General features: G+C 45.8%; 4 protein-coding genes and 1 non-coding gene across 5 annotated transcripts; 2 read left to right on the top strand and 3 right to left on the bottom strand.

Annotated features, from left to right (window-relative positions):
* The first annotated feature begins 2,180 nt into the window (after positions 1 to 2,180).
* On the top strand, positions 2,181 to 4,914 carry LOC4338647 (mitochondrial fission 1 protein A). Its single transcript, XM_015785118.3, has 5 exons — positions 2,181 to 2,416; positions 2,987 to 3,116; positions 3,203 to 3,324; positions 4,426 to 4,489; positions 4,662 to 4,914. Exons 1-5 carry the CDS (start codon positions 2,324 to 2,326, stop codon positions 4,745 to 4,747), a joined length of 495 nt encoding a protein of 164 aa, XP_015640604.1. The 5' UTR covers positions 2,181 to 2,323; the 3' UTR covers positions 4,748 to 4,914.
* Positions 4,882 to 7,328, bottom strand: LOC4338646 (annexin D3). The gene is made up of 4 exons (XM_015785117.2): positions 6,966 to 7,328; positions 6,481 to 6,626; positions 5,834 to 6,379; positions 4,882 to 5,347 (listed from the first exon to the last, which is right to left on the bottom strand). The coding sequence occupies exons 1-4, from the start codon at positions 7,186 to 7,188 to the stop codon at positions 5,144 to 5,146; spliced, it is 1,119 nt and encodes a 372-aa protein (XP_015640603.1). The 5' UTR covers positions 7,189 to 7,328; the 3' UTR covers positions 4,882 to 5,143.
* A 2,137-nt stretch (positions 7,329 to 9,465) lies between these two features.
* On the bottom strand, positions 9,466 to 9,536 carry TRNAR-CCU (transfer RNA arginine (anticodon CCU)). Its single transcript has one exon. It is a non-coding gene; the product is annotated as a tRNA-Arg (tRNA).
* A 2,168-nt stretch (positions 9,537 to 11,704) lies between these two features.
* On the top strand, positions 11,705 to 13,666 carry LOC4338644 (annexin D4). Its single transcript, XM_015782141.3, has 5 exons — positions 11,705 to 12,132; positions 12,257 to 12,444; positions 12,549 to 12,767; positions 12,866 to 13,096; positions 13,165 to 13,666. Exons 1-5 carry the CDS (start codon positions 12,093 to 12,095, stop codon positions 13,444 to 13,446), a joined length of 960 nt encoding a protein of 319 aa, XP_015637627.1. The 5' UTR covers positions 11,705 to 12,092; the 3' UTR covers positions 13,447 to 13,666.
* A 3,658-nt stretch (positions 13,667 to 17,324) lies between these two features.
* Positions 17,325 to 20,885, bottom strand: LOC9272160 (cytochrome P450 CYP94D108). Its single transcript, XM_015782035.3, has 2 exons — positions 19,051 to 20,885; positions 17,325 to 18,660 (listed from the first exon to the last, which is right to left on the bottom strand). The coding sequence occupies exon 1, from the start codon at positions 20,634 to 20,636 to the stop codon at positions 19,056 to 19,058; it is 1,581 nt and encodes a 526-aa protein (XP_015637521.1). The 5' UTR covers positions 20,637 to 20,885; the 3' UTR covers positions 17,325 to 18,660; positions 19,051 to 19,055.
* Positions 20,886 to 23,314: the final 2,429 nt, after the last annotated feature.

Below are 23,314 nucleotides of genomic sequence, written 5' to 3'. Positions count from 1 at the left end.
CAAGAGGTTCAATAGCAAGTTATAAACCAGCTATAATCACATATCGAGAAGAAAAGAGAAGAGAGAAGAAAGTGGACTATAGATTTGTAGCCGACTGCAACACGGATTCCAAGACATTATGTGTGCATAAGAGGTGGGACCAAGGTATTAATGGTGTAGTATATTTTTATAGTTAACTATTGTATGAATAGGCTATTAGATTAGCTATAGATGATTTGGAGCCAACAGTTGGCTATACTATTAAACTTGCTCTAAGTTTTGGCCTATCTAGATTCACTAACATCCATATAAATTTAGATTCATATATAAAGAAAATACATTAATTCATACACGAATGTATTCAAAACCTAAAACGTCTCTATTCAAAACACAAAATGTCCGCAATTTGAAACAGAAGGAGTAACAAATACTACCACTCTGTTTTCTACCTAATTATACATCATAACACTTATTAGTGATATAACATAATTTATGATAAAACTTATATATACGTGTATTCTCAACAACTTCGGGCCCATTTGAATTGTAGGATTGGAAGAACAGAGGAATATAAAAAACACATGATTTTTACAGGAATACAAGTTTAAAATAGAGGAATGCAAAACATAGAAAAAGCATAAGAATTGCCGTTTGATTGGACCGCAGGAAAAATATAGGAATCGAATAGGAGAGATAGAATCAGAGGAAATTTTCCAAGATGTTGAAGCTCTTGCTAAGTTTTCTTCAAAATCTACCTTCAATGAGGGCTCATTCAGTTTAGAGGAATTTCATAGGATTATTGTAGGAATTAAAACCTTAGGATTTTTTTTCCTATATGCATCATTCGTTTCATAGGAATGGACTACCAAATTCCTAAGGATTGTGCTCTTGCAAGTTTATTCCATAGGATTCTTAGCATGAAGTGAGACATCTTCGAAAAATCCCTAAGAAATGAAGTGCATGTGACATCCCAATCTTTTTAGGGCTTATTCGTCCTTTGGAATGGGTACTATACTGTCATTCGTTTCAAAGGAATGCACCAAATGAAAAATTCCTATCCCTCTACTTTTTTAAGGGAAAACAAAGGAAAAAAAACAATCCACTCCAACCCAATGTTTTCAATCCTTTGGATTGTTTGCTACACAACCATAGGAAAATTTCCTATGTTTTTCAATCCTTAGGTTTGCACATGCATTACTATACTATTCCTACGTTTTGAAAATCCTACAAACCGAATCAGCCCTACTTTTTTATTCTTTTAATTTGGAAATCTAATGAACCGAATAAGCCCTAAGTTATTCTATAGGAATTTCATAGGATTTAGAAAACTACAATCATTTGAATCATATGGCCGCGTACGAAAAATTAAAATTCTTGAGAGGATTTGAATCCTATAAAATTCCTACATAAATCTTAAAAGCTAATGCTAAAAAGTAAAGTACACTTATTTTCCTAAGAAAAATTAAAATCAACTTAGACCATGTTTGTTTCAACTTAAGATTACTGTGCCAGGCTACTATAAGTTATATTATAATAAACTGATATAAAATAAGCTGATAGTTCTTTGTTACTCTGAATTATTAGTTGTTTGTTACTAAATGTTAGCCACCCAATAATATTCGGAGTTGCTAGAAATATGGCGCCATATGTTACAGTCGATTTTTTTTCAGCCACTTACACAGTAGTTACACCTCATTTACACACACTTACATATGTAATTGGTATGTAATTTTCGAATTTACATATGTAATTTTAGTACTTACATATGTAATTTTGAGACTTACATTGTAAATACACTAAAATTACATATGTAATTTAAGGACTTACAATGTAAATACATGCCGACTATTTTTTGATGAAAAATATGGCGCTATAAATATAGCTACACCCATAATATTTAAAAAACACCTTTATAGTGGTAATGGATTACCAGATTATAGTAATATAGCTTATAGATTGTAATAATCCATCATAATAAACTATCTATTTGTTTCAACTTAGTTCTAATAATTCAGATTATAATATGACTATGTTGAATTAAACAGTGGCTTAAACGCGGGACCCACGTGCGACGGCGAGAAGTCAGAACTCAGAAGTCGCCGGAAGTTCTCCTCCCCTTCTTTCTTAGCGCCGAAGAAGAAGAAGCAGCAGCAGCGAATCGAACAAACAATACAAAACCCACGCGACGCGACTCAAGACTTGCACCCAAATCCATTCCCACCCACCGGATTCGCATCCGCCGCTGCTGGCCCCGTCGCCTCGCCCTCCGCCACCGCCGCCGTGCTTGCTCTCCTCTCCCTCCTCCTCCAGATCGGCCCGATCCCCTGCCCACCCCCCCTCCCCGATGGAGGCCAAGATCGGGAAGCTCGTCGAGTCGGTGGGGAGCTTCTTCTCCGGCGGCGACACCATCCCCTGGTGCACCCGCGACATCATCGCCGTGAGAATCCATTCTCTCCGCTCCTATTCGAATCCCCTGCTGTGGGGAGCTTTTTTCTAGTACTCTAATTTCTAATTTAATTTATTCAATGGGGGGAGGTTTTAGTTCTAGCGGGAGATCCCGCGCGGTGCTTGAGGATTAGCAACTCCGAGGATTGGAGGGTTGTACTGGGGAGCGAATGGTCGAGTGTGGAGTGGTTTTCATGCTTAGTTTAGGCGGCATGGCAGCCTGCCCCCATTTACAGTGGCTTGTTTGTTCCATCATGGTGGTGCTGCCGTCGGCTGCCCGTGATTAGCTCGCGTGATTGTTTGTTGCAACGCGGATGAGTCAAGGCGGCTTCTCTTTATTGAGCTGTGTGATTTTGATTCCTTTTTAGCGGTTCACAATCTGAAGAGTAACACTGGAACTATCTCTGATTCAATCATCACTGCAACTATTGGCTAAGAAAATGCACATATCAGTCTCACTTTACAAAAAAATCATTACCCTGTTTGTTACTAGATACATTCCAAATAATGTTTAGGCTTACACGTTCGCGCTCAGAGTTTCTATGGTTGTATGCTTTATTAGGGCTGTGAAAGGGAGGTAGCTGAGGCTGCAAATGAAGAGCAGAAGAGTGATAGCATTATGAGGCTGTCTTGGGCCCTCGTGCATTCCAAGAACCAGGAGGATGTAAATCGTGGAATAGGCATGCTTGAAGGTCTCATATCTTGTTTTGTTTTCGATAATCTAAACATAATTTTTGCAGCCTAATCTGTTTTGATCAATTTCGTTTTGTTTTCACAGCATCATTAGGTCAATCCAACAGCCCACTGCAGACTAGGGAGAAGCTATATCTGCTGGCGGTTGGACACTACAGAAATGGTGACTACCCAAGAAGTCGGCAGCTTGTGGACCGTTGTTTGGAGGTATGTGTGCAAATTTTTAGCTTGTAGATTCATTGGTATAATTCATATTCCTTAATGTTGTTGTTTTTTTCCTGGAAGCAACTTTCATGTCATTTAGTTTTTGTGCTATCAAAACAGGATAGAGTGTTGCATTGAATTATTCGGTCTTAGGTGACTGCAAAACAAACTTTGAAATTGTTTGTGCAAGTCTGTTCGATTGCTAGCGTAATAGTGCTGTTTTTGTGCCATATGATGCAATGGAAGTCAGGTTGACTTTAAGCTTGTCATCCTTTTTCACTGAATTTTCACAGCCAAAGTTGACACATGTTGGCTACACTATGTATGGTTTCTGGTTTTTCCAATTGAGTAGGCATCGGAAATTATCTTCGTTGATCTGGATTGTTATTTAAAATATTTGCCTCACCAGACTAGTCGACACAAAGTTTTAATGCTGTTATGCAAATCAATAAGCTCTCCGATATGATGTGTTAATTTCACCCTTTTACTTGTAACCCAATTCCAGCTAAGCAAGGTTAATGAGTTTAAGCTCATTGCTTTTCAGCTCATGCTTGGTGGGGATGCCTTAGCTGCTAATGCATCGAGCCCCTTTCAGAATTTACTATTCTTTGCATCTTTTGAGAGATTTAGGGGCATTGGCTGAAACTGAAATTATAAAATTGCTTGTCTCCAATATGCTATTGCTCATCTTTATCATAATTGCAACTTCATAACTCCGCTGAAGATGTTTTTCGGGATTTTGGTTTTCTTGCTGTGCTGTGCTTTGCTATATGTTGACAGATCGTGGTGATTTGCTCAGCATTGTTTTCTTGAGTTTGCTTGGTTTGATGATTATGTAGTCATGGGAATGTTTACTTGGTCTTCCTAGTGCTTGTATTGTTTTCTTGCCTGACCTATGTTCACAATGCAAATGGGATTGAAAGTTTTAATCTTAGTAGGCAAGAACATTTTCATGTGAGCATCCTTGTAAAACCATTGTGCTTGTTCTGTATACCAACTGAAACGTGAGTTTTATATGTAACTTGCTTTCCTTGTGCTTCAACATGTTTTGGTTTGTGGCTTGGTATCTCCTGAATTAATCTATATAACTTACTTTCCTTGCAGATTCAACCTGATTGGAGGCAGGCTTTGTCTCTCAGGAAGGCTATAGAAGATAAAATTGCCAAAGGTGAGACATTGAGAAATTTGTTCCAGTTATATCCTATATTATTGGTTTTGTATTGAGCTACGTGATGGATTGTCTCACAAATCGAACATTTATTTATTTTTCCTCATTTTCACTGGGACAACAACTTATTTTATGATAATTCTGTCTAAACATCTGCATGCGTTATCTGCAGATGGTCTGATCGGAATAGGCATCGCCACAACTGCTGTTGGACTTCTGGTTGGTGGGATTGCAGCTATTGCTGCAAGGAAGAAGTGAGATGATATCTGCTTGCTGATGTAGTAACCAAGTAGATGTTTGGCTTGTTTGTTCTTTTTTCAATTCGTGGTATTCCAGTCGAGAATCGCCACAGTAATGTGCATAAAACAAATTGATGACCATGGTACTCCGGATGCAACATGTACCTTTCCTTTTCTTTGGTTTTATTGTCACTAGTTTCAAGCACCTCTGGCTTGATTCTGATCAAACATCGATAGTATCGTCTGAAAACAAGTGTTGGATACACCACGGTGCGATAAAACATGCTCCATTATTAATCCACCCAACGAAAACAACATCGATCCTACTCGCATTTTACTAATAACTGCAACATCACACGGTGTATTTTGTTCAAATCAAATGAGCAAGCAATAAAATGTCCAAGCTGCTACATGGCTACTTCTCAGGGCCGACGAGGGTGAGAAGCGTGTTCATGTAGTACCCCGACGTGTCGCCGCGGACGTCGGCGGTGACCGTGGTGTTGTACCTGACCTTGTACTCCTCCTTCACCTTCTCCATGTCCACCTCCGCCCGCGACACGATCCCTCTCGTCAGCATCTCCTCGTCGGTGCCAAGCCCTAGAATCGATGTCCGGATCACCTGAAGAAGAAGACGAGAAAAAAAAAATATTGAGTGAAACTTTACTCCAATGTTCGCCTAAAGAAGACGCGAAAAGACAATTGAGTCAAAGGGTGTTTTTAGTTTACGCTAAAATTAGAAGTTTGATTGAAATTGTAACGATGTGACAGAAAAGTTGAAAATTTGTGTGTGTAGAAAAGTTTTGATGTGACGGAAAAGTTGAAAGTTTGAAGAAAAAGTTTGGAACTAAACTCGGCTAAACTTTGCTCCAATATGTTCTGTAGTATTAAGGCGCGTTTTGAATTACGGGACATTTAACAATTTGTCACTTTTAAAATATGATTAATATTTATCACTTATAGTCTGTTCTCATGATATGTGAATTCAGTGATAAATTATTAAACGTTCAGTGCCAATTGGAAAAACGGATTTGCTAGAAAGTATTTTTTAAGATGGTTATGAAGAAGCAAGTTTTTAAGTTATCGAGGACGTTCGATTTTAATTTACCTCAGCGAAATGCTTCTCCGGCGAGGTGAGGCACCAGAGCGCGGCCTTGAGCACCGCCGCGAGCTGGTCGCCGCGGCGGCCGTCGAGGACCTCGTCGATGCCCTTGCCGTGCTCCTGCCTGTACCGCTCCAGCGTCACCGCGAGCTGCGCCTTGCTCCTCGTGCCGACGATGCGGACGACGTCGTCGCCGTGCAGCGCCTGCCCCCTGCCCACCACCGCGTCGTGCAGCTCCGCCGCCTCGGCGATCGCCAGCTCGCCGTCGACGCCACCGCCGCCGTACCGGTAGGAGCTCACGAGGCGCACCAGGAACCGCCTGAGCGGGTCCCCGAACAGCGAGCACGACGCCACGTCCTCCTCCAGCGACGAGGCGTAGGCGGCGCGGTAGGCCTTCCTGACGGCGACGAGGTGGTCCGGCGACGACGCGCAGGCGACCTCGACGAGCACCCAGATGTGGCGGAGCTCGCCCTTCTTCTTCTTCTTCAGGGCCTCGTTGGCCAGCTTGGCGTCCCGCGCCGCCGGGTCCATCGTCCACAGCATCAACGCGCTCTGCACGGCAAGAGAGAGAGAGAGGGAGATCAATCAAGAACTCGAGTCCATCAATGGCGCCGCCGCCCGCCGGCGAGGTCGCCAGGGTGAGGGCTAATTACACGGAAGTCGCCGGAGAGCTCGGAGTGGAGCCTGTCGAGGAGGGTCTCGTCGTAGAGGCCCTCGTAGGCGACGGCGATCTCCGCCCGCTGCGCCGCCGTCCGGTGGCCGAGGATCTCGATCAGCGCATTCTCGTCCGTTCCCCATCCTTTGATTCAGTTCAACCAAAAAAAAGAAAAGAAAATTCAAATATTTGATTTCGAAATCATCAGTTGTTTCAGTCTTTCAGAGCTATGTAGAACATGTTTAGCTAATCCATGACCAACTTGAACAAACAAAATTTCTCGTCTCTTCCACATGAACTGGAGTAGTAGCAACTAATTACTCGCAAACACTTCAGATGAAAACAATAACAATGACATGAAAAGCAACAGGGTTTGGCAAAGAACAGTGTTCAGAATTCAGTGCTCTTTAAGTTTACATTGTGAAACAAATTCAAATCCTAAATGTTCATGATGTACAAAGAGATTGAAGAGTCCATTTGTACCTTGCACTGCCTTTCTTATGCTCTCTGCATCCTCTGTAGGGGAAGGAGCTGGGTTTGGGACAGAGATGGAAGCCATGGGAGCAACAGCTGCTGCTGCTGCTGCTTCTCCTCCACCTGCAGAAGCAGCTGAGGAGGAGAGAGAATGGGGGGAGAAATGGAGGAAGAGGAGATTGAGTGGAGGTATGTTATGGATGCAGTCCAGGCAGCAGCACCAGCAACACATGGCACACACACGCCTCCTACGCAGCAGAGTTGAAAAAAACTTGAATGCTAGTAGTATAGCTTTAATCTGCACATCCAATGCTCTGGGCTCTACCCTATTTTTTCCATTTGTATTTCATGGTATTTTTCCATGATGTTTTTTTTCCTTACTCATTTTTATGATCTTGGTGAAGTGTTTGATTGTGTATGTAAGTGATAGTGATTGATTGAATACCGTTTGCAATCATGGACAGCTCAGACAAGCTGGGACATTTTTTTGTTTTTGTGTAATGGTTGCCCGGTTGGTTCCTTGGTCAGTTTGGTTTTATTGTCATGTCTCTTCTAAAAATGCAAATAATTATTGTGTTAAGTGCTTCCTAAACATATCTTTGAAGGCTTTTGTTCCTAAACTGTAATATATAACTCGGCTCGACGCCCGGTCGCTCCGCCTCAGGGGTGACGCGGGCGGCGAAACCCCATCGTCACCCCCTCCCTCTCCCTCCTCTCCCCCACCTCGCCACCGCCTGAGCAGCCGCCGGCAAAGCCGGGCGGCTGCAAAGACGGCGGCGGCGGGTCTCTCCCTTTCCCCTCACTCCTGGTCAAGCGGTTGGGGCGCCGATGAGACCGGAGCACGAGAGGCGCAGCTTGGCGAGGACGGCCAGATCCGGAGCCGTCGAGTTCGGATCCGGCCCTCCCTTGGCTAGATCTGGGCTGGACGCGCAGGTCGGCGGCGGAGGCGGCGGCCGCGGCGCGAGGGCCGCGCGGAGGAGGCGGCAGCGGCTCACGGACATGCATCAACTGCTGCTTCTCTGGCCTATGTGCACGGGGAAGCAGTTGGCGGCGGCGACGTCTCTTCTTCCCGGGCGGCTTAAAAAACCCACCTCGTGGAGCTCCTCCCCTCCTATGGCTAGATCCTGTCCTGGCCGTGGGGAGCTTCGGGAGAGGGGACGTGGCGGTTTGTGCAGAGGACGACGGTGCCATGGCGATGTGCGGGAGCAGGCCGTGAGCCTACCTGAGCCGTGGGGTGGTGAACTGGGCTAACTGGTGGCTGATGAGATGATGTGGTGGTTCAGCAACGGTTGTTGTGTGGGTAGGTGGCGCTGGACGAAATCGTTGGCGAAAGCCTTGCTTAGCCTTTGGCTGGCACGACGACGGTGGCGCCTTTGGCGTCATTCCCTTCTTGGAGGCGTCGTTATAGCGTTTTCTCCACCGCTACCAGTCTCCAGGTAAAAACTGTGATCCGGTTTCCGGACGGGCGATGGCGGCGTTTCACGTTGTATCCTCCTTGGGGGCATCATCTTGGAGAACCTTACCCATGCACCATTTGCCGCTGCTGGACTCCTGTGTCAGCTCGATGCGCTAGATGCCTAGGTGCTTGGCGAGGCCTTCTCCTTCTTGGTTCCTTTCTTGTATTGGTAGCATCCAGCTTCTTCGTTTGTCTCTGTCGGGTGGAGTCGGAGCTGCTACGTCGTTGGGGTGCGACGAAGCTTGGCAACGATAACATTTGCAGTTTCTCTCTAGGGATGTGGGTGTTGCTAGTACAGGCTTTGGCGCTTCAGGGGCTTGGCTGATGTCCAAAGTATGAGCTTGGTGTTGCTTTGCTCGGTTTGGCGATGCCTACAATGATGCCATGATTGCCATGGAGTCGGAGCTACTGGGTCGCTGGGCGGCTAGCTCGGCAACGATGACACGTGCCTTGTGATGTCAACGCTGTGTGCCGCCTCTTCAGCATCTCGACATCGATGTTCATCGTTGGATTCCGCCATCATTTCGTTGATAGTTTGGCTAGAGTGATGTGGAGCTCCGTGTGCTGTGTGGTTGTACTGGCCACGGTGGAAAGGCTTGGCGAGTCTCTACTCGCCGAGAGGTTGTTTTTTCTTTTTCTGTAGCCCATCTGAGTTTTTACTCCTATTTAATGAAATATAATTGGCAGTTCTCCTGCCGGTTTAGTTTTAAAAAACTACTAGTAAGTAGTAACCAATATGCATTTGTTACCTTTTTATATATTCACGTGGTTTACTTAATTAGGAGGAGGATTCATCATCAACTTGTTCATATCATCTGCATACATTGTAGACCAACCACTTAGTTGCAAAATATGAAAAAGAAATAATTATCTATAACTGACACATTGTAGTCGAATCACATAGTTGCATAACTTCATAGAAAAAAATATATATGGCTAACCACTTAGTTGCAATATATAATTTTTATATCATCCGCGACACGTTGTAAACCAACCATTTTAGTTGCAAAACTTTGTTGAAAAAAATATGAAAAAGAAATAATTTGAAAACAACGCGCCAGGTAGGGGTCGAACCTACGACCTTGCTTAGGAAACAGACGCTCTATCCACTGAGCTACAGGCGCTGTCATTGGATTGATTTATATTTTCTTTATTAAACTCTTACATGTACAAGTGAATTGATTTGTTTGCTCATATTATGGACATAGCTAACTGAAATTGTTATTTAGTGATCACAAGGGACCAAAACATGTATTATTTCTAATTTTTTGAAATATATTATTATCCATAATTCAATGCTTTTCAAATATGATTCAATGCTTAGCTCTTAAGGTTATCTTTTGCATATCGATTATACTATCCAAAAGTAGAGGGGGGCAGTACTCAGGAAACTTACGTTGTATCCACAACATATAAGAATTTGCACATGTTAAGCCCATCATACAAAAGAAGAAGCATTATGGTCTCTAAGATTAAAATTCAAAGGGCCTGACTCGTTTAAAACCACGTTTCTGTATTTCTCTCTTTTTTTTTAGCTTTCCATGCATGTGAAACGCACAGAGCTGATTTTATCATTTTTTCTTACCTTTTAAAATTCCTTCCAATTGGAACTGAAACATTGTGAAATATTTATTTTATTAAAAGAATGTCTTTTCTCCCATTACTTTCATACAACTGTGCAAAAATAAAGTGTGAAAGGTACAGTTGGCAATGTTGGAGCTGATAGTAGACTTCATGCTCAGGAAACTAAAAAAACAAGTCTCCTTGCGGATCACGCTGATCTGATTAAAGGTTTTATACTGAATCGAATATAATTTGGTTGCCAACGCATAACAAAACATTTAAGAAAAGATGAACGGCCAAATACTGCAGTTCATATGTGAAACTCATGGGATTTCTATGTGGCAGATGCCCTTTTTTTCTGGTGCAAACATGCCAAGTTGCCAAATGCCAACAACTCGATCAGATTTCAACTGCAATATTAAAGGTGATCCGCTTGTGCAGTTCTCAGTAATCAGCTTGTCTTTTTCCTACCATGTGCCAATTTTTCATCCTTCCCTGCATGATTGCAGAGGGTGACCCAACATCAAAGGACAATTAATTAGCTTGGTCCACATTTTTGAAGGTGACAATTGCCCCAGTAGGTTTCAAATGATAGGATATTTATATCCCTGGCACATCATGATTTTCATGTTTCAAAATTGCCAGCATGTTCTTATCCATTTCTTGCCAGAACATTGTGGTAAATCTAGGAACCTTCTTGTTTCACATGTTTCTTAAAGACGATGGTGATATGGCCACTTATGCGTTCTGTCTTAGAGAATACAGATTTTTGTCAAGTATATATACGTTCCAGTGAGCATGTTACTCATGCCAAGACACCATTGCTTAACTAAAACTGATCATCTCTGAAAGTTCCAAAATATTATGTTAAAAGAAAATTATGTCAAAAAGTCCCAAAATACCCGTTGGATTCTTTTTTCTTCTGTGCCTCTCCCCAATTGACAATGGCAATATATTGGACCCAATTATGAAACTACTATTTATTTTATACCAACAAGCCAAATACATCAAGCTACAATGTATTGATGTAGTGGATGTCTGGTAGCTGGTTATTGACCTTACAATAAACACTTCAAGTAGAAGTTGCGCTTCCTGCTGTCAGCTTATTTTTCAGAAAACAGTCCCTCTGTCATCGTAGCAATTGCAAGACATTGACAAACTTAAATTGAGCAAAGACTATCGAAAAACAATCGAATGGGACATAAACCAACCATGATTTGATCAAAGGTATGGGCAATTCTGATGCCGTTGATAAGGATGACAGCGTGTCTTGTGGATCTTGCTACTAATTAGCAATTAGTACACAGAAGCTGAATGATTTCCATTATAAAAAAATAGTTAGTACTCACATTGCTGCAAATGTTAGATAATTCAATTTCGGTATAACACTTCATTGCATGCTGCCCTACAGTTATTCAATTGCATTATATTTTCCCTTGAATAAGAATTGCAGTGCTGAGAGTAGGTTTACTATGATTTTGCCTGACAGATAACAAAATTCAAGAAAGAACAGCAAACATTTTACTATCTCTGATTGAATCATGTCCATCACAACTACCTTACAGTCCAGACCTGAAAATGCAGGTGTATATGCAACAAGTTTTCTCATCTTCTCTCTAGGAATTCAGCATGATGGGACTGCATCCAGGTAAGGAGGCCATCAGACCTGCCCCTATTCAAATTATTGCAGACATAATCTTAATTCTCAGATTACCCCGTGTTCCACGACTCCAATTCACCAATCAACCAATCACTTCAATTGAACACACCCCACCCCAACCCCCGGGGCTAACTCAGCATCATGTGCTGGCAACTCGTTTATTTTCTTTTATCCTCCTTTCCATTTCAACAGGGAACTAAATTAGATTGATCCATACGTACATGTCTGCACATGTGTAGACTACTGATGAACATTTCCTGGTTATTGAAATACCACCATTGCCCATAATTGGCTTCCCAGACACAAACTTCTTTGGTATAAAGATCGATCATCCACAGGAAGGAGAGAGCAAGCTTACAGCTCACAGCAATCAGCTAAGCCAGTAGCCAATCCTCACTCACTACTCATCTTCTCTTCCCATCTTTGTTGCTTGCATTCAGAGATCATCCAATCGGCCATGGCTGATGAAATCCAGCATCTGACCAGGGCCTTCTCAGGTTAGTAAACTTACAACCATTCAATTCTTGGACACATTCGTGTGTGCATTTATGCTGCTGTTTCATATTGTTTTGTCTTGCAAATGCTTATGGATTTTGTGGATCGATCGATTGATCAATGAAGGGCTCGGTGGCCTCGGCGTGGACGAGCCGGCGATGGTGTCGGCGCTGGCCAAGTGGCGCAGGCAGCCGGAGAAGCTGTCCGGGTTCAGGAAGAGCTTCAATGGCTTCTTCAAGGATCATGGCGGCGTCATCGAGAAGTGCGAGGAGGAGTACATGCTCCACCTCGCCGCCGAGTTCTCGCGGTTCAAGGCAAGCGATTTAGCTCTTCTCTTTGAATCTTGAATTCTTGACGAAGCTTGTCAATGGAGATGGAGCTGATTGGGTTATTGTGGTTGTGTTTGTTCACTGTTCAGAACCTGATGGTGATGTGGGCGATGCACCCGTGGGAGCGCGACGCGCGGCTGGCGCACCACGTGCTCCACCAGGCGCACCCGGCGGCCATCGTCGTGGAGATCGCTTGCACCCGGACGGCGGAGGAGCTCCTCGGCGCTCGCAAGGCGTACCAGGCGCTGTTCCACCACTCCCTCGAGGAGGACGTCGCCTACCGCGCCAGGGACAAGCCCTACTGCGGCGTAAGCAATTCAACAAACACCTTGAGTGCACGTCGTCGTCGTCGCGTCGACCTCTCCCGTTGATCTTTCTCTGTGTCCCGTGTCGCGCGTGGATGCAGCTGCTGGTCGGGCTGGTGAGCGCGTACCGGTACGAGGGCCCGAGGGTGAGCGAGGAGACGGCGCGCGCGGAGGCGAAGGCGCTCGTCGCCGCGGTGAAGAGCGCCGGCCACGCGGCGGCGAAGCTGGTGGAGAACGACGACGTCGTCAGGATCCTCACCACCCGGAGCAAGCCGCACCTCGTCGAGACCTTCAAGCACTACAAGGAAATCCATGGCCGCCACATCGAAGAGGTAACCAATCAATCAAACCACGACGAACTAATCGATCGATCTATCGATCTTATTGGATTTTTTGTTAGGATCTTGGGCACGAGGAGACACTGAGGGAGGCGGCGCTGTGCCTGGCGACGCCGGCGAGGTACTTCAGCGAGGTGGTGGCGGCGGCGGTGAGCGACGGCGCCGACCACCACGCGAAGGAGGCGCTGACGCGGGTGGCGGTGACGCGGGCGGACGTGGACATGGACGCCATCCGCGCGGCCTACCACGAGCAGTTCGGCGGGAGGCTGGAGGACGCCGTCGCCGGGAAGGCGCACGGCTACTACAGAGACGCGCTCCTCTCGCTCGTCGCCGGCGGCAAGTGACCCGGCCGATCAGCCATTGCTCCTCCGATCTGTCGCCTCGCCTTGTCAGTGCGTCGCCATCGTGTACGTTGTTGCTGCTGCTGTTGTTGTTGTTGTGTTTTTGTTGCATGCGTGGATCGAGACTTGTAAACTTAGCATTTCGCAGCAGAGCTGTTGGTATGGAATAAGGTCGATTTAATTTTTCTTGAAAAAAAAAAGAGGATCGATTTCATTTGGGACACTTTGATTTCATCATCTGGGATTTGGCTGGGGAGAAAACGATACGGAAATTTTCGAGATTTCCGAGCGCCGTTTTCAGTTTCCACCAACCGTTTCAGTCGTATCGGTAACCGACGATGGTGGAAATGGAAACGGTAATGTCTTTCGGAAATGGTAGCAGAAATAGGATGGATGTTTTTCCAACCGTTTTGTCAGTAACCGTATTTGTATGATAATTTCCATTAAAATTCTAAAAAAATTCCGAAAGTTCCTAGCGGCTCAGCCTACCCAACCCACCAGAAGCTCATGAATAAAGGAAGCCTGGTAGGCTTTTAGCCCATAAAAAAAAGAAGTGATTAGAGAAAATATTGTTAACCCTATGACGTGACAAGTGAATTTTGCTAAACTTTGGTCTCCTCAACTTATCAATGTTAAATTATTGTTGAACTTTGTTTATATTATATGTCAAACTTATTATTATATAATGGTATTATGTGGAGTGTGATGATGCAAGAATAAACTTAAAAGTCATCTTTGTGCATAGTTAAATGTGTGCTATGCCACACTCCGCTAATTCCGACATGAATTTTTGACTTCCAACCAATATCGATATATTCCGTTCCGATGATCCCGTTTCTAATATACCGATATTGTTATCGTTTTCGGTTTTATCGTTCCGATTTCGTTTTCAAGAAAAAAAATATAAAAATGGAAATGGTACAAGGTTTTTTCGACCGTTTCGTCCTTAGATTTGGCGATCTAAATGGTGTGGCTACCGAATTTGATTTTGGAGATGGTGATCTATTGATCGGTACATGGTGTCATGGTCCTTGACCACGCTGTTGCTCTGATAGGTGGATTGCAACATATGGGACCAAACCATACAGACACGCACCACTACACACGAATCTGGATCAGGTGTAGTCACTTTTGTCACTGCAATTTAGGCAGCACCGGTTCTCATTCACAGATACAGATGGAACGGTCCAGACTAGTGAGTCGCACTGTTCATTATACGGTAGCAAAAGCACTTTAGAGTAGAGTACTGTTTATACGGCTATTGTTTATACGGTTATTGTAGTGTTGCGAAATGGACGAATCAAATTGCATGTAATTCTTAAGTTTTAGTAACAGCTATAACGACACCTGATCTAAATCCAACACACACACCATGACCACGTGATCATGATGATCCGACCCAGCACGGCCACGCGTTGGGGCACACTGGACGGGACCGTACTGCGGTTGCCTTCAACGCTCGCTGTCTCCCGCGCGTTAGGCTGGAGGGGAAGGCGGGTGGCCGAACGGCTGGGCCGCTTAGAGGCCTTGTACTTCCCTCGAGTGGGCCGTAACCCGTAAGCTAACTCCAAATCGGGCCGAAGTGCAGCACTGCCCGCTGGTGAGTTGATTGGCAGTTTAGCGCACAAAATAATTACACATCAATATATTATCAATATATTAGAAGGGAGAGTTTAATTACATATTGCAACTAACGAGGCGGGGGGGGGGAGGGGGGGGGGGCTAATGCACGACTAGTCGCGCGGCCCCTCAGACGCCCGACCGCCGACTAGTACTACAGTTCTAGTCTACTAGTATTACTACACTACTACTATTAATATTACTACTACTGCTATACTACTACTAGTATTACTACTATAAATATATATATTTTTATATGTATATTTTTTTGATGTATAAAAAAATACACACATACAAACTTTGTATACGATGTGTACAAACTTTGTATATACGACGTGTATAAACTTTATATATGATGTATACAAACTTTATATACAACGTGTACAAACTTTGTATACGTACATATTAAAAAATCAAAAAACCAAAAAAAAACATCACATATATTCGTATACAAGTATACCAACTTTATGTACGACGTATATAAAGTTTGCATACTCGTATACAAAGTTTGTATACACGTATACAAATTTTGTATACGTATATGTATATGCTAAAAAACCAAAAAGAAAAAAACCGGAAAGGAAAAAACCGAATGGAAAACCACAAAAATAAAGGCCCCACCCCTACGCATGCGCTCACCGCGCGACCCCCTCCGCCGGGAGGAGGGGGGAGGGGGTGGGGGTGGCGCGGCATCGCGTTTTAGTAATATGAAAAATACCTACAAATCTCTATCACTTTTAGATGACTCAAATTGCATTGAGATTCACGCATCAGAGGAAACCTTATCTTCTCCCTCTCCCGTGACTCCAAGATGTATAAACTAGATCGAACAACTCACCACTGCAACATTCCATATCCCCACACCGTCACCTCCTATCCTTGCTTGCTAAAACCCCTCTATCCTCTCGCCACTCCTCACTCTCACATCCTCACCAGCACCACCGCTGCCCCTGGTCTCACTTTTCTCTCACTAGCACCAGAAAGCCTCCGCCATGTCTATTTCCCCCTTTTCATGTGGTTCACATCGCTGAGACAACTAGGGATGTAAGTGGATCGATCCGCAAACCTACTTATAGGCCAAATAAGTGGGTTCGCAAATCGACCCACTTGCATCCCTCTGACACCCCTATCGCCCCTGTTCTCTCTGCCAATCCTGCCCATCACCCTCTTCTAGTTGTTCTCTATTGTACTCTATGGTTTTCTATATCAGTCTTATATAAATTAGGGTGTGTTTAGTTCATTGGGTGTAAAGTTTTTGAAGTATGCGGACGCACATTTGATGTATTAAACGTAGACTAACAACAAAACAAATTACAGATTGCGCATGTAAACTACGAGACGAATTGAATAAGCCTAACTAATCTGTCATTAGCAAATGTTTACTGTAGCATCACATTGTCAAATCATGGCGTAATTAGGCTCAAAAGATTCATATCGCAATTTACATGCAAACTGTGCAATTGGTTTTATTTTCCACATTTAATGCCCCATGCATGTGTGTCCAAACATTTAATGTGGCATTTTTGGCCAAAAATTTTTCGGATCTAAACAAGGCCTTAGATTAGAGCTATTACCTTACGATGGACCTGAACCAGTATTATCCTTGTCTCCTTGTTTGCTTGATGTTGAATCGTGTTGATCCCCGTACAAACGTACCACAATACCCTTATCATTCGGTTTACGGATATCCCCAGTCGATATATCTTACACTTCCCTCCTTTTCTCCTCTCTTCTTGTCTCTCCTAGTCTCCCACTGGCTCGTGACTTAGATTTGAAGAGATCCGTCACTTGAAATCTACCCCGGTATTTTTCTTTTATTTTTTATATTACTAGAAAAATACCCGTACGTTGCAACAGGTAAACTATAATTATACAAAAATATAAAAATATTGGCTGATTAGGGTTTATTTTTTATGATATGAGCCCTTTAAGAAAATATATTCCTAAAGAAACAAAGTTCTAGAAAAAAGAAAGAAAAGAAATTTCATGATTTTTTAGCAATTTTAAACAATTAAAATGGTACTAATATTATTCCTAAAAATAGAAAATACTTAAAATACAGAGAAATAAAATAATTTTTGCCTGGCCCACGAACTTGCGGCCCATGAGGTGGCCCAGCCACAGGGCGGCCTGGGAATGTCGCCGGCCCAAGTCGGGATCGATCTGAACCGTTCATTTTGATGGACGGCTCGGATCGTACCCGAAATCCCTAACCCTAGTTCCCTTCCCTCTCCCCACGGCGGCGCCACTTCCTCTCCCATGGCAGCACCACTGCCTTTTATTCTCACCGGCGACACTGTTCCCTCTCCCCTCTCCCCACCAGCATCGCAGCTCCCCATCCCTCTCCCCCTACCGGCGCTGTCCCTTCCCCACCGGTGGGCGGTGGCCCCTTTCCTCCTCGTCGGGGTGTCGCCGCTGTCCCGCTCGTCGCCATATCCGGCGGGTTGGTGGCGCAGCGGCTTGGGATCTGGCTCCTCTCTCTCCCTCTCAACATCTGCCCAGCGCAGCGATGGGTCAGCGACTTCTCGGCGCAACGACGGCGTGGCTGCGCGGCTGCGGGTTGGCGGCGCAACGTATTCCCGGCGCAGTGGCAGGTTGGTGGATCCCGGCAACGAGGCGGCGAGGAGCAGCGACGGCCTCTCGCTTGCCCTTTCCTCTCCTGTGTGATTTATTTGTGATCCGATTTGATTATCTCCTGTCCTGTGATCTATTTTGGATGATTTTGTGATGATTCCTATTTGGATTGGGATTTTGTTTTTGGGTTGGATGGTGATGGTTTGGGATTTGGAGAGGGGATGCGTGTGATGCGGCAACGGACCAAGCCGATGAATCGGACTTCTTTTTTTTCCCCTTCTTTACGTTTTTTTATAAATTGAATTTGACTTTCCTTTTTTTTGTTTTCATGTTTTTTTCGTCCTTTTTTCGTTATTACGGATGACAGAAACGTTTTCAATTTTTTAAGTAGTAGAGATGGCTATAGTATAGATATATATATGGATAAAGGTAAAGATAAAGATTTTTATCTTATTCAATTTTTTTCTGGTGTTTAGGGTACGTGCCTTAAAAATTGAAATTGTATAGGAACATAAGAATGAGGTAGGTGCTATAAAAATTAAAGTTGTGTGTGAATGGAGAAATCAGAAACAGTTTTGTTTCACGTGATCTGGGAGGGCATATGCATGCATGCGCCAGGGCTGGCGCACGGCCTGGACGCGGTGCGCGGCGTGGAAAGAGGGAATTGCAATCGGATGCGGGCAGCCAGTAAAACGTGCCACGTGACTACGGACAACAAAAAAATCGAGCGCTAGGATTGATGTGACGTATGAAATTCAAATGCAAAAACACCTTAAATTTTTATAATAAATAAAGGTAAAGATAACATCCAGTATGTTTTTTTTCTACAAATAAATAGCACGTTCAATATTGATATCTTTCTACATATCATCGTCAACCAGATCCCCAAATTCCACAGAAAATATTGACTTTTATAGCCACTCTCTTGGCGTGCTACTCCAACGGGCCTACGGCAATTGTGGTCAACACCTAGGATGGATTCTAATATCTCGGGTGAACGTCAACCCGTTTCTTGCATGCCACCTAAATAATTATGAAAAAAATTCAAAAAAATTGACAAGATAGGTTAATATGTAATATATCACTTCACAAACATGGAAGTTCAAATTCGACTTCTACAAGTTGTAACAAAAATAAGAAATTAAACTCTAATTAGTATACGTATATTCACAGTCAAAATTGTTATTTTTGTTACAATTCATAGAAGACGAATTTGAACTTGTATATTTGTGAAGTAATATATTACATATTAACCTATCATGTCAATTTTTTTAAAAATTTTCCATAATTATTTAGATGACATGTAAGAAACGGGTGAATGTCCAACGAGTGTTTAAAACGGTTTCCCGTCAACACCTGATGCAAGAGTTCACTTAGTCAAACAAGAACAACAAGTGGCATCAAATCACTCACACTGACTATTCCCGCTTCCTTAGCCGCACCCACAGCCCGCCCTTCATCTTCATCGTCGCCGTCATCTCGTACGCCGGCGGCGATTCCATGGCCGGAGCCGGCGCCGCCACCTCGACGCTGAACCTCCGCAGCACGGCTGCCGCCACCGTCTTCATCTGCACGTACGCCATCTCCTTCCCGAGGCACGCCCTCGGCCCGGCGTGGAACACCGGGTACCGCGCCGCGTCCACGGCCACGAACTCGCCGCCGTCGCGGAGCCATCGCTCCGGCGAGAACTCGAGGCAGCCCTCGCCCCACAGCCTCTCCATCCGCCCCATCGCGTACGCGGAGTAGTTGGCGAACCACCCGGCGCGCACCGCCGCGCCGCCCGGGAGCACGTCGTCGCCGACCGCCACCCTCCCGTTGAACGGCACCGGCGGGTACAGCCGCATCGCCTCCGTGATCGCAGCGTGGAGGTAGTGCGTGTGCATCCCCTTCGCGTCGCCGCCGCCGTCGCCGTCGGGCGACCGCGACACCTCGTCGCGGACGCGCCTCTCGCACCGCGGGTTCGCGGCGAGGAGCCAGAAGAGCCACGTCAGGGCGGACGACGTCGTGTCCTTGCCGGCCAGCACGAAGCTCACGACCACGTCGCGCAGGAGCCGGCGCTTCCCCTCCGGCGTGGGGAACATGGCGCCCAGCTCGCCGCCGTCCTCCTCGTCCATGGCCGCCATGAACCGCGACAGCAGGTCCGGGTCCACGTCCTCGCTATCGCGATCGCGACACGCCGCCTCCTTGGATTCGACGACGGACATGGCGTAGTCGTCGATGACACCGATGGCTTCGCGGAGCCGGCGCGAGCTGCCGACGTTGACGAGGCCCGTGAGCTTCCGCACGAGGGTGAACGGCGCCAGCGCCCTCCGGAAGGAGATCTCGACGGCGGCGTCGAACGCCGCGAAGAGGGCCTCGTGGCGGCCGGAGTCCTCCCTCGCCGTCTCGAGCAGCGTCGAGCTCTCGACGCCGAACGCGACGTGGCAGATGCTGTCGAAGGCGAACCGGCGGAGCGCGTCCTGCAGGTCGACGGCCTCCCCGGACGCCGCGGCGGCGTCCAGGAACGGGAGGAGCCCTCCGCGGAGGTGCACGGCGAGGACGTCGTCGGAGAAGCGGCGGAGCGCGCGGGAGGAGAAGGCGTAGGACGCCACTTTCCTCTGGACGCTCCAGAGGCGCCCGTCGGCGGCGAAGAGGCCGTCGCCGATGAGCTCGGACATCGCGGCGCGGAAGCTCGCCCCCCTGACATAGTTGCCGAAGTTGCCGCGCAGGAGGTGTTCGACGGCGGCCGGGCACGCCGTGGTCACCGCGTGGCCGGCGCCGAACGGGCCCCACGCCTCGATGGCGCCCGACGGCGACGCGCGCAGCAGGTCGGTGTACCAGTCGAAGAAGCGGCGCCGGTTGCGGATGAACTCGACGGTGTTGCCCAGGACGGGGTTCGGGTGCGGGCGGTGCGCCGTCGTGAGCTTCGCCGGAGCTGACCGGCCGCCTCGCCGGAGATGGAAGAGGAGGACGGCGGTGACGAGGAAGAGGAGCACGTAGGCTAGATGCGCGGTCTCCATGGTTTCTCAATTTTCCCGGAAATTCAGATTGGCGAATTCATACGGGAGGAATTAATGCTTTTTATAATTCCATCCAAATTCCGTGCAATTTGCCAACAAGAATACTCCTACTGTTTTGTTGCATTCATTTAACCGGAACCATCAATTTTCTTCGATGAAGACATCTTGTGACTATTTGAGGCTACACGTGCTCTTGTATTCAACGATGATACAAAATAAAGTATGAATTACTAGAGAAAATTTGCATAGCAATGACGACCATCAATAATTCAAGTCAAATGGAAAAGTCCCAGGGAAAAAAAAAACGATGTGGGCTACTACTTCAGATCTGTATAGGTATGATGAGTTTTTTCGACTTTCAAGCTCTAATCTGCGCTTGGGCTCTTTCATCAACCAAATTATCTCGCTCGTGCCGTATCATTTGGGGACCTATTGGAACATTAGGAGGCTCCTCTGCCACCACCCCTCCTGCTAGATAGGAGAAACAACTTTTAGTTCTTAGTTTTAACCTTTATTTTATTCGAAATCATTTTCTTAAGAGAAACAACTTTTAGTTCTTAGTTTTATCTTTTTTTTATTCGAAATCCTTTTTCTAGACAAATTTTGCTACAAGACACTGCTATTATGTGGTTTTAGTCGTGGGACACTGTCCAAACTCACTTTTAGTAGAAAACACTCTATAAACATGATAATTGTTAATAGACACCGCGCCGATTAAAATAATAATTTCCGGTTGAGGAGGAGAGAGAAATCACGTGATATGTCAAAAATGCCCTTGGGCCCACATGTCAGCTCTCCATCTCTCTTCCTCTCTTTCTTTTGTTTCTCCCTTCTTCCTCCTCTCGTCGCGGGTGAGTAACAGCGCAATGCATGGTCAGCGCGACAGCCCAAGCCAGGACGGCATGGCGCGCTGACGGGGAAGCGATGGCTCACCGCCGAGGACCCACCGCCAACGACGACGAGGCGCAGCGGCCACCCGGCGCACGACGCGACGGCAAGCGGCGGCACCGAGCACACAAGCACGGCGGCGGCGCAATGTCGATAAATTTGGGCACAACCGGCTACTTCTACACGATCTAGGTTTCATAGGGATGTCAATTTCACGATAATATAACCTATGTTGCATTGGGACTACGTTTGCCCACAGGAAGCTCATTGGTGGCATAAGGGCGACCGGGCCGGCATGGCTACGGCGGCGCCCGCCCCAAATCGAGGGGGCCGCCGGCTTCTAGGTCACTAGGTGAGGCTCGGGGCACGAGGGTTTTACCGTGGGGGTGGTGTAACGGCAAAGGGCGGCAACGCGCGACGTGGTGCGGGGCGGTGCAGAGGCGGAACGGCGTCGGCGCCCGATTCTTGGCATCTGGGATGCGACGTTGGGAGCAAGATTCCGGCGGCGGCGACTGCGAGGGCGGTGCAGCAGAGTAAGGCCGGGTCGAGCTCGAGGCTGACGAGGAAGAGGAAGAACGTCAGCGTCGTCGAGAACTCCGGCGACGGCGGTGGCAAAGTACGCCATCAGGTGTGGAGGAGGAGGTCCGGTGCCGAGTAGGCCGCGCGCGCTCTGTGCGTCGCCGCTGTCACCGAACAAGCCGCGACCAGGAGAAGAGAGAAAGAAAAGAAAGATAGGAAGAGAGATAGAGAGCTGACATGTGGGCCCAAGGGCATTTTTGACATTTCACGCGATATCTCTCCTCCTCAACCGGAAATCATTATTTTAATCGGCACGGTGTCCATTGGCAAATTACCATGTTTATGGAGTGTTTTCCCCCAAAGTGAGTTTGGGCAGTGTTCCACAACTAAACCACACAATAGCAGTGTCCTATCACTGGCAACGACCAATCTAGTCCATTGCGTTGTGTAACAAAAACTCTATTTCTTCTACTCTATCCGTCCTAAAATATATAAGAGTTTTGGTTGTATGAAACATATCATAGTATTATGTCTGTTTGTGAATCTAAACAGACAGATAGGATGTGCCACATCCAACCAAAACTCCTTATATTTTGGGACGGAGAGAGTAATATACTAATGCAATTCTTTTACGCGTTCGCGAATAAAATGAATTTGTAATGATCACAAACATGCTTCCGTCATTTTTTCTGTATCACAAATTTTACAGTGAACAACTTCAGTCGGAATTTTGTAAGTCATGCATTTCATAATAATCTTAATTGCCTACGCTTTTATACCAACTCTATTTTTGTAAGTTTTGTGCGTTCTGGTATATTTGCCGACTTTTCAAAAGTTTACATTACACCCACCCCCCCACCCCCCGCCAAAAAAAAAAATGTTCAAACTTCTTTTTTAGTCATGGTGCAAATCGATGCAATATTGCAAAAGAAAAAAAAAAACTGTTTACAGTCCTATATACAGGAAACGTCCCAAATTGAAACATAAATAAATATATCGAACTGCAAGTCTGCAACGCTCGCACTCACAATTAGCAAGGGCATGTTTGGTTGGTGATCTGGATGACTTGCCTGAGAAAAATCTATGCCTGTACTGTGGTAGAAAAGCTCGTGTTGAATCATGCCTAGCAGGCATATATGATGTTCTGTTGTTTGGTTGAAGACATGAGCCTGGCTGAATATATTGAACATAGGTTGTGTTTAGTCCTAAAAAAAAGTTGAAAGTTTGAATAAAGTTGGGAGTTTGGAAAAAAAACTAAAAATTTATATGTG

This window comes from Oryza sativa, chromosome 5 (genome assembly GCF_034140825.1).
Source record: "Oryza sativa Japonica Group chromosome 5, ASM3414082v1".
NCBI lineage: Eukaryota > Viridiplantae > Streptophyta > Magnoliopsida > Poales > Poaceae > Oryza > Oryza sativa.
Note: the sequence above shows the minus strand (reverse complement) of the source record. Positions and strands in the feature narration are given on the sequence as shown.